The following is a 10,719-nucleotide window of genomic DNA, read 5'->3' on the forward strand; positions in this document are numbered from 1 at the left end:
CCGCACCCTCCCCACAGGGAGGGGCAGACTGCGTGTGCGTGTGCGTGTGTGCACGTGTGTGTGTGTGTGTGTGTGTGTGTGTGTGTGTGTCGGGGGAGGCTGGGAGGGGTCCCAGGAAGGGAGCAGAGGGAGCTGGGGAGCAGGAAGGCCCTGCGGTACGTCTTTCTGAGCTTCTCCCTCTTCCTGGCCTCTTGGGTGACTCCGCAGCTCCGATACCTTCGATGGCTCCCCGTGGCCCAGGTGAAGGGCAAGCTGTGGCGTCTCGCATGCAGGCGCCTCCTCCGTCGGCCCCACCTCCCCCCCGGGCTGTCTCCATGGCACGCACCCTGTGCCTCCGCCACAGTGAATTATTCATGGCTCGCCCGGCGCACGCTGCGCTTTTCACGGTTCACAGGCAGCGGTGCTGTGCTAAAGACGGGGCTCTGCGCAGACCGCGTGGGAGCACCCCGACCTGCCAGGGCTGGCGGGGGCCTCGGCGCTCTGTGCCTCAGTTTCCCATCTATAAAACGGGGAGGATTGTAGCATTGAGGCTCTAGTGAGTTCATCGATGTGAAGGGCTAAGCACGGGTGTGCCCACGGGCACCTTTTAGCTGTGACCATCCATCATCGGTGTCTGGCACGGCCACGCCAGCACCCGGGAGGCCCACTGTCTGTGGGGAGCTACCTCTGTGTGCACGTGCCTGTACGCACGCACGCACGCACGCACGCACAGTGCAAGGCGTCCTCAGAGACTCAGCTGAAGGCCAGCATCTTCCCTAAGCATCTCCTAGTCAGAAGTCCTCTCACCATAGTGTGTGTGATGTGTGTGTGTGTTTGCGGTGTGTGTGTGTGGGGGGGGGGTGTGGTGTGTGTGTGGTGTGTGTATGTGTATGGGTGTGTGTGTGTGTGTGTGGTGTGTGTATGGGGGTGTGTGTATGGGGTCTGTGTATGGGGTGTGTGTATGGGGGGGTGTGTATGGGGTGTGTGTATGGGGTGTGTGTATGGGGGGTGTGTATGGGGGTGTGTGTATGGGGTGTGTGTATGGGGGTGTGTGTATGGGGTGTGTGTGGGGGGTGTGTGTATGGGGGGTGTGTATGGGGTGTGTGTATGGGGGGTGTGTATGGGGGTGTGTGTATGGGGTGTGTGTATGGGGGGTGTGATGGGGGTGTGTGTATGGGGTGTGTGTGGGGGGTGTGTGTATGGGGGGTGTGTATGGGGTGTGTGTATGGGGGGTGTGTATGGGGTGTGTGTATGGGGGGTGTGATGGGGGTGTGTGTATGGGGTGTGTGTGGGGGGTGTGTGTATGGGGGGTGTGTATGGGGTGTGTGTATGGGGGGTGTGTGGGGGGTGTGTGTATGGGGGGTGTGTATGGGGTGTGTGTATGGGGGGGTGTGTATGGGGTGTGTATGGGGGTGTGTGTATGGGGTGTGTGTATGGGGTGTGTGTATGGGGGTGTGTGTATGGGGTGTGTGTGGGGGGTGTGTGTATGGGGGGGTGTGTATGGGGTGTGTGTATGGGGGTGTGTGTATGGGGGGCCGTGTCCGAGGGGCAGATGGGCCGGTGCACCAGGCAGAGGCGCCTGAGACCGGCCCCGGGGAAGCCTCCGTCCTGAGAGCCGCACCGTTTGCCTAGCACTGGATCTCGGGTGCACACCAGCACCCGCCCTCCTCGCCCCCCGGCCTCCCGTTTCTCTCACCTGCTCCGGCCCACACCTGCGTCTCCCTGGCAGGCGGCGGGCAGGTGGATGCCAGGCCTCCCCCGCGGACACCTCCCGGCTCCCGCCCCCGCCCCCGCCTGGCCCGTGTGGCGCTGGGAAGCCACCGCTCACCACGAGGTCCCAGCATCTTTAAAAAACCATTTTCTTCCTCCTCCTCCCAAGGGGCTAAATATAACGCAGGCCACACAGCGAAATGGACCCGAAGCCGACAGGCCCCGGGGAGAGCCAGCGGGCGGAAGGCCTCTTAGCGGAGGCCTGCTGGGGCTCTCGGACCCTGAACCGTAGCCCCGAGCCCTGGGATGGCGCCGCGGTTCCTTCAGGGTAACTGACCTGGGCCCGGGGGCAGGGCCTCCGCCGGGAGCCGCTGGGCGCACTGGCGCTGGGTGACCCGTGGGCCCCGGTGACTCCCCGCCACCCCGGGAGCACCGGGCCCCCAGCGCCCGCCACACGCACTGCCTGGGCGGCACTGACCGACGTCCTTCGCTGAGCGGCCACCGCACCGTGGGCCCCACAAGCATTTGGGCGTCTGAGCCTCAGGCCCCGAGGGGGTGGGCCTGACAGCAGTCTCCCCTGCCCTGCCCGTGGCGCCCGGAGCAGAGCATCCAGCAGGTGCGTCATCCTGTGGGCTGAGTGGATGCCAGGGCCTCCCGGCGGACTGTCCAGGTGCCGGGTCATCCGGGCCTTTGTCTGGTGGAGCCGCAGGGTCGGGGTCCCCCCACCCCGTGTCAGACCCTCTGTGAGGACATTCTCTCCTGTGTCGGCCGGAGGAGGAGGAAGAGGAGGAGGAGGAGGAAGAGGAGGAGGAGGAGGAAGAGGAGGAGGAGGAGGAGGAGGAGGAGGAGGAGGAGGAGGAGGAGGAGGTCCTGTGCTGCCCGGTGAGAGGGAGGCTCGCTGTGGTTCCTGCCCGGCCAGCAGTGCCCTCCCAATGGGGCCCAGCGTGCCCAGCGCCGGGCCGCGTGTGGTGGGGCCGAGAAAGGAAGGGAGGCCCCTGCCCGCTGCTGGGCCGAGGCCTTCGTCCTGCAGTGAAGGTTCCGTGGATGTGTGGGAGGTGGGCCCGCAGTGCCCCGACCTCCAGGGGCTGCCGGGATGGGGCCTGACCTTGTGACAAGGCGGCCTCAAGAGCTGCTTGATCTGGGAGGGCGGAGAGAGGAGGTGGGAACAGACTCGGCGAAGACTTGAAGCTAGGAGGGTGGTTGGGTGGAGGGTGGGTTGGCTCCGGAGGGACTGGCTGGTTGTCCCTGCACAAGTGGGAGGAGGGGTGGGGGGATGAAGGGGGGCGGTGGGGGGGGGGCGCGTTCCCATGGAAACCGCTGCAACCCATCTGTGGTCTCAGACAACCCGCTGGAGCCCCCGGGTTCCTGCCACCCCTGCCACCGGGGTGCCAGGCCACGCTGGCAGAGCGTGTGCTCGTGTCTGGGGTGGAGTGCGGGCGATCTGTGGGTTGGGGTGCCCGTGGGGTGTGGGGCCCTGGGAAGTCCGCCTTCTAGCCCCAGCCCCTCGCTCTCTGGATTCCCGTCGCCTGGGTGACCTTGGAGCCAGCGACCGGCCCCCCCTGAGCCTCTTTGTTCTCATCTTACTCGTCCTACCTGGTGAGGCTGTGGCGAGGGTGGGAGGAAATGTACCTGCGACAGCACACGGCACGTGCGCGTGCCAACCGCCAGCCATGTGGCCTGCGCCCAGGAGCCCAAGGAGGGAGGCCAGCCGTGGCTGGCACATGTGCTGCCAAGCCAGCGGCATCTCCTGTCTGAGCGCCTGGCGCTGCCCCTCCCTGGCTGGGAGCTCGCCGGAGGGGGGTAGCGACATCACCACGGAGGCGGAGGGGAGGGGCAGCAGTGCCTGCAGGGGGAGGCAGCTGCTCCAGGGCCCGGGGTGGGGGTGTCCTCAGGCCGCCCAGCGAAGCCTCGGGCATTGGGCATTGTCCTGTGGCCCTCCCTGCCCAGACCTGGAGCCCAGGAGGGACGCAGAGTGCCCCCTGGTGGTCGTCGGCAGAACTGCAGGCCTGGAGCTCCTGGGTCTGGGGAGGCAGGAGCATCGCTGGGATGCAGCGGGGATTGGGGTTTCTGTGCTGCCCCCCACGCAGGCTCCTCTGCCGCGGGTAGATGTTGCTTCCTTTCTCCGGGTGTCATGAGGCTTTGATGCTATGGGTCTAGATCTGGAAAATGGACCACTGGAAAGAAACAAAAAAACTGCAGGCTCGCAGAGGCCAAACCCACCGCCTGCCCCGGGCCATGGCTCCTGTGAAGACAGACCGCACTGCTGGCTGGCTGGGCTGGGCTGGGCTGCGGCTGTGGCGAGAGGGGAGCGCCTGGCCAGAGGGTCACCTGGGCCCAGGGTTCCCGGGCGGATTTGGCCAAACCATAAAATGTCCTTCTGGCCCGAGAGCTGTCATGTGACCGAGCGGGCAGGCACCCTCCTTCCATGCCCTCTCTGCTGGGTGACTCTCGCCGCCTGGGCTGCAGGCACCACCACCAGGAGCAGGCCCGTGCCACTGGGCGCTTCTTGGCTGGAGAGCTGCTTGGCACACGTGCCCTCTCCCTGCCCTGGGCTCAGAGCCGCTCCTGGGATGGACGAGAGAGGATCTGGGGGCAGCTTGCAGGGGATCAGATACAACTTCCTCCTCCTCATTAGAGCCAAAGGCATGCCTTTCATTCCTGCTCCCTCCCCAGCATTTCCCCGTTCCCTCCGTGTAGCCAGTCCCCACGGTGAGACCCGAATGGAAAAAAAAAAAACAGTCAATTTATAGGGAGCCCAGGTTGGCGGCAACGGGAACCGGTCCCCAAGCCCCACGTCGACATGGCGTCTTGGCAGCTGCGTCCCCGATGCACTTTCTCCCGGCTGCATTCTGTTTTGGAATAATCGCGGCGCTTTTCTGTGGCTCCGGGCATGCATGCGTGGAGTCGGGGGGCGGGGGGGGGGGGCGGCAGGCTCTCCATTCTTCTGCCCTCATGCGTGTCTCCTTTCTTCGCCTTCGCAGAATCACACGATGAGCCAGCACGCACAGTGAGGGACCGCGCGACAGGACACCTCTCGGCGGAAGGCCTGCCGGAGACGCCGTGCGGAGGGCCATTTGAACATTACATCCAATCAAAGTGTCATTTGCAACCCAGATGTAAAACTCTAATGATTTGGCCATGAGGCGCTGCTATTATAAGCAGCTGGAAATGAATATTAATGGCAGAGATTAAAAGTATTCCATGCTCAGTATTTTTTATTGCCCTGCTCCAGCTAGCGCGCTTTTAGACTTTCTGCCGCAGACTGCGTTTCTAGAGTTAGAGGAGCCCGCTTTTTTGAGCCTAGTGTCCTTTGTTCCTTCATGTATTATATTGATAGTTTTTAAAGAGAAAGAATTAGTGTGTTTTTTTTTCCTCTCGGCTTCTTTTTCTTTCTTGTTTTTCTCCCTTCTCTCCCCACCGCCCCCGCCCCCTCCCCCTTCGGTTAACTACTTCTTAATTGCAGTCCTAGATAATTGTGCATTGTGACGTGATTGCTTGGCGATTGTCGGAATATCTCCTTTCCCTTTTTTAATTAAAGACGAATGCTTTGATTGGATTTGCCAGTTCGCCGGACAGTGATTACAGCTGTGTAATGAGGAGCACCGGTTTCAGAGCCACCGGAAGGCCTGCTTGGAAACGCGGCCGCGGCCGCGGCACTGGTGCAGTTTAATAAAAGGGAAACACGCTCTCGGCCTCGGCTGCCTGCTTCTCTCCTCCCAGCCCGGGGCCCTTGCTGGGGGGACGGGGGGGGGGGGGTCCCCCGTGGGGCGTGTCCTCGAGTTCCTGTGGGATCGCACATGCCGGGGACCGCACGCGATACACCCAGCTTCCCTCAGAAAAGTGCAGCCGCCTGGTGCCCGCTCACAGCCCAGGGGAGCTGTGGGGGCCGCGGAGTGGGAAGCCCCCTAAAGATGAGATGCTCTGCTCCTCCCTTTGAGGGCGGGGGAAACTGAGGCCCCAGGGGAAGTGGGCGGCTCCCCCACAGCAGCCTAGCAGGTGGATGGCTCACAGGTGCATCTGCTTTGTGCCCTGTGTCCCTGCCCCCTCCCCTCCGCCCCCAGGGCTGATGTAGGCAGTCACGTGGTTAACCCTTACCTGGCCAGGCATGGGGTGATGGCAGGGGCTGGGGGTTCCAGATGGGAGCCAGGTAGGGGCAGCAGGTTCCCTCCTTCACAGAGGCCAGTGGGGTGTGCTGGTGCAGAGACCCGTGGTGGGTCCAGGACGCCAGTGGGGCAAAGGGGGTGCTGAGGGTAAAAGGCTCAGCCGCCCCCCCCCCCCTGCTCTCAGGGGCCACCTGCATTCACCATTCCCAACACTTTGCGCCTTCCCCGCCTCACCTGCCTCAGCTTCCCCAGGCCCTGCTGGCGCCGCAGGGCCCACCCAGCACCTGGGTCTCCCACCTGGACCTCCTCCCACACCTCTGTCCATCATGCTGGTGCTCGGCCGATCCACCAATCAGAGGCCATGGTTTCGGCACCTGCCCGGGGACGCCCTTTCCTGCTAACTTTTCACAAGAGGCAAGGAAATTGTTTCTTCCCCTCCGCAGAGCAGAAACGAAGCAGGCAGACAGAATACGCCTGATTATAATGTAATACTGAGTCACGGGTGTGGAATGTGGAGCCATTACCCCAGCGTCGTCTGACTCCCGAATCCGGGGCTTCCGGTGCCCAGTGCCCGGGAAGAGATCCCCTCTCTGCCACCTGGCGTCACGCCCTCGCGCGGGTGGGGTGCTTGGCTTTTCTAAAGGCAGTGACACCTGCCAATCACGGAGCAGACTCCACCATGTCAGACACAAAGGAACGGTTGCCCTTACAATTCAGGGCTCTTGCCTCCTGGAAGCTAAAGGCAGTGAACCCCCATGTTTAGCCCCTGGAGACGCAGTCGTTTTAGGGGAAGACCTCGAGGGAGGCATCGGTGTTCCCCCAAGTGTGGCCAGGGCTGGGCCAGGCTGCCCTGCATCCACAGCCAGGCCTGTCGTGCCCACGGTGCCCACGGAGCCGAGACTGTGGGCAGGACCGGCGTGTCCCCAGCTCCCCATCATTGTCTCTGGCCCCCCTCCGGCCCGGATCTCATCCCCAACCCCACGGAGCCCAGGTGAGTCCTCAGTAAGTACCGACGGGGAAGATCTGATTTGACGGTTGGCGGCGGAGGGCTAAATTAGTCACTGCCCCCATTAAAAATACAGCGGGGGGCTTAAGAGCTTTTCTCGCCATGTGGGAGTCAGCAGCGGAGCGGCGGATGCCTTGGGTAAGGCGAGAGGCAGCCTAGGGGACCACGAGGTAATGAGGTTTATGGCGATGGCAAGGCAGCCAGGGAACCCCACCGACTCCCCCTCGCCTGGCCCCATTGTTCTCCGGCTGGCTCTGCCCCCCGCCCCTTCCGCCGAGAGCCCCTCTGGCTTCTGGCAGGGAGGGGGACCCTGAGGCCCTTCCTGGGGCTGGATCTGTCACCGTCAGGCTGGGAGGTGCAGGGCTGTGAACCTGTGCTTTGAGGACAGCCCACCTCCTTCCAGTCAAAGGGTTTGGAGCTGGGACCAGGCAGCTTCCAGCTCAGGCCCCAGGGGCCTGGGACAGTCATTCAGAGGCTCACGTGACGGTCTGAGGACCCGGTAGCGGCTTGGTCATTGTTGAAGGGACAGGGCACCCGGGCCCCCCACCCTCCTGCCAGCCCAGAGGGGTGTTGGAGCCAGGCCCTAGTGTCTGGATGCAGGAGCAGGATGCGGCTGAGGTGGGTGGGCGAGGTGACTGGGAGCCGAGGGTTCAAGGTCACTGGGTTTTGCCTGTGTAAATTGTCAGTATCTAGTGCAGCCGTGGGCAAACTACGGCCTGCGGGCCGGATCCGGCCCGTTTGAAATGAATAAAACTAAAAAAAAAAAAAAAAGACCATACCCTTTTATGTAATGATGTTTACTTTGAATTTATATTAGTTCACACAAACACTCCATCCATGTTTTTGTTCCGGCCCTCCGGTCCAGTTTAAGAACCCATTGTGGCCCTCGAGTCAAAAAGTTTGCCCACCCCTGATCTAGTGGCTCTGTGGGTGGAATGGTTGCCCAGGCTGACCCCGGGGCCTCAGACCCCTGTCACTGGGTACCTGCCTAGGGCTTCTGGATGCAGGTGGCTAAGAGGCTTTTTAAAAAAAATAATTGATTTCAGAGAGGCGGGGAAAGGGAGAGAGATAGAAACATCAGTGATGAGAGGGAATCATGGATCGCTGCCTCTTGCATGCCCCCCACTGCGGATTGAACCCCTATTGCAACCCGGGCACGTGCCTTGACCAGGAATGGACCGTGCCTTGACCAGGAATGGACCGTGACCTCCTGGTCCATAGGTCAAAGCGCCAGCCCCGAGCCACGCCAGCCGGGCCGGATGAGGGTTTTGGTCTCAATGGCGAGCGGCACCCGCATCACCGGGGTTGATTCGAGGTGTTGGTCCTCTGGGGTGCGCCTTTGCCTGGGGAGACCTGGCCAGGCGGAGCTGGGAGGAGCAGGTGAACCTGGGACCCCGGTTGCCCAGGCCGCGATTGAGCCCGCCCCTGAGCTCTGATTGGCCTGACGTTGCGGAGGCCCCGCCCACCCCGCGCCCCGCCCACCGGCGCCCGCTGTGCAAGGAGCTCGCGGTGCTAACGCATTTGCGGTTATTAATTACTGAAGGGCGCGCGCAAACCGAGCTTCTGTGCATAAAAATATGTTTGAGCAGTTTCTACTTAAACTTTAAGGAGAACGTTAATCAATTTTATTTTAACAAAATGACCTTAAGCAGGAAAAAAAAAATGGGTGTTATTTGCCCAAACAGGCAAATTAATTTCTCTCTCTGGAGAAATCTGAGAAGTTTCCAGAAATAGCTATGCATAATTTACACCTGCCCTGGCCGCTCGGAGCTTAGCTTAGCGCCAAGCCCCGTCACCGGCCCTGCCCGCCCCAAACCCAGAAAGAACTGGAAACAGGTCCTTGCAAAGGCCCTGGCATCGCGCCTCCCTCCCCGCGACCTTGGGAAGGGTATGCTGAGGAAGGCGCCATGGAGTCCGAGAGGCCGCCCGCCTGGGTCAAGGTCACTGGGAGGAGAGGCCTGGCTCCCCGGACCAGGGCCTGGGAATTCTCGGGGGGCCCAGAGAGGGGCTCCAGCAGGTAACCACCCCCAGTGCCGGGCGCCCTTCAGAGAGGCTGGGAGCGGGCGCTGGGGCCGAGGGCTGTGGGCTGGAGCTGTGGCACAGCAATGCCACGTCACAGGAGGGGTGTAAGCAGTCACGCTTCCTGAGGGCCTGGGAAACAGTATGGATCACCAGAGGCAAAACGGCTCTGAGCAGCCATGACAGGGACAGGCAGGCACCCAAGGCACACACAGCCTGGGCACAGCCAGTGACACACACACACACACACACACACACACACACACACACAGACAACAGAGCTCTACATGTACACACACACAGACAACAGAGCTATGCATGTATACACACAGAGAAAACAGAGCTATACATGTACACACACACAGACAACAGAGCTACACATGTACACACACACAGACAACAGAGCTACACATGTACACACACAGACAGACAACAGAGCTATACATGTACACACACAGACAACAGAGCTATGCATGTACACACACAGACAACAGAGCTACACATGTACACACACAGACAACAGAGCTACACATGTACACACACACACAGACAACAGAGCTATACATGTACACACACACAGACAACAGAGCTATGCATGTACACACATACAGACAACAGAGCTATGCATGTATACACACACAGACAACAGAGCTACACATGTACACACACACAGACAACAGAGCTACACATGTACACACACACAGACAACAGAGCTATACATGTACACACAGACAGAGCTATACATGTACACACACACAGACAACAGAGCTATACATGTACACACACACAGACAACAGAGCTATGCATGTACACACACACAGACAACAGAGCTATGCATGTACACACACAGACAACAGAGCTACACATGTACACGCACAGAGAGAGACAACAGAGCTATACATGTACACACACACAGACAACAGAGCTATGCATGTACACACACACACAGACAACAGAGCTATGCATGTACACACACACACAGCATGGACCAGGCAGCTGTACACAGATGGCCCACTCAGACACACACGCACACACGGAGACAGGCCCCCAGACACACGGGCACACATGCACACGCACCACACCCCCACGCAGCGGCATATGGAGCAGCCCCGCCTTCTCGAGGTTTCCAGGAGGCTCCGCGGGGGGTGCCAGCTCCACATCTGACTTTCCTTGTGTTCGTCAGACTCTGGCTGTAATTAAACGTTACATTGAATAATCCGGCGAGGGCTCCGTGGTGGCAGAGGCGGCTGTGCGGCGGGGGCTAGGGCGGCTGGAGGCCTGTCTCCGGCCCCCCGTCCTGCCTGCCCACAGGCTGCTCCAGCTGCCACCCTGCCCGGGACTCTGGGGCGGAGGAACCCTTGGCCACGGGGTCACTGGTCAGGCCTTGAGGCAGGATGGGGTGGACAGTGGTCTGGGAGACCCCTGGCTGCCCTGTGGCTTGGGGGTCACCGTCTCCTGTTCCTGCTGCGGAGAAAGTTCCCCCGGGGCCTCCCGAGCAGAGGAGGGACATCCGGGTGCTGGGGCGCCCCATGTCCAGAAGGGCCCCTGCTCCCCTCTGCTGGGCGGAGTGGATGCTCCCCCTCCCCCTCCCCCCGCCCTGTGCTTTGGGACGCTCTCTGGCCTCCCTGGGAGGCAGCTGGGAGTGGCGGTCACAGGCCGCCCCCACGAAGCCACTCGCTAACCATGTGACTTGGGGCAAAGGACCCAAGGTCTGGGTGCTCAGTGTCCTCGTGGGTAAGATGGGGTCACAGGGGCACACCTCCTGGGGTTGCTGGGGGGACTGGACCAGCCCCGAAAGCAGGACCTGAGTCACACAGCAGTCACCTGGCCGGGCAGTGAGGCCCCCCCTGCCAACGGCTCTTCCAGGGAGCCACCTGGGCCAGGTCTGCCCGCCTGCTGAGG

The 10,719-nt window shown here is 61.5% G+C and overlaps 1 protein-coding gene across 3 annotated transcripts in view; it reads left to right on the forward strand.

Annotated features, from left to right (window-relative positions):
- Positions 1 to 5,375, forward strand: part of ZNF423 (zinc finger protein 423) — a 227,617-nt gene extending 222,242 nt beyond the window's left edge. For all 3 annotated transcript variants that reach the window (XM_059668099.1, XM_059668100.1, XM_059668101.1), the window contains one exon: positions 4,671 to 5,375. In XM_059668099.1, coding sequence (XP_059524082.1) covers positions 4,671 to 4,700 — 30 coding nt within the window. In that variant the 3' untranslated portion in view covers positions 4,701 to 5,375. The remainder of the gene's footprint in view (positions 1 to 4,670) is intronic.
- The last annotated feature ends 5,344 nt before the right edge of the window (positions 5,376 to 10,719 follow it).

The sequence above is a fragment of the Myotis daubentonii genome, chromosome 15 (genome assembly GCF_963259705.1).
Source record: "Myotis daubentonii chromosome 15, mMyoDau2.1, whole genome shotgun sequence".
Classification (NCBI taxonomy): domain Eukaryota; kingdom Metazoa; phylum Chordata; class Mammalia; order Chiroptera; family Vespertilionidae; genus Myotis; species Myotis daubentonii.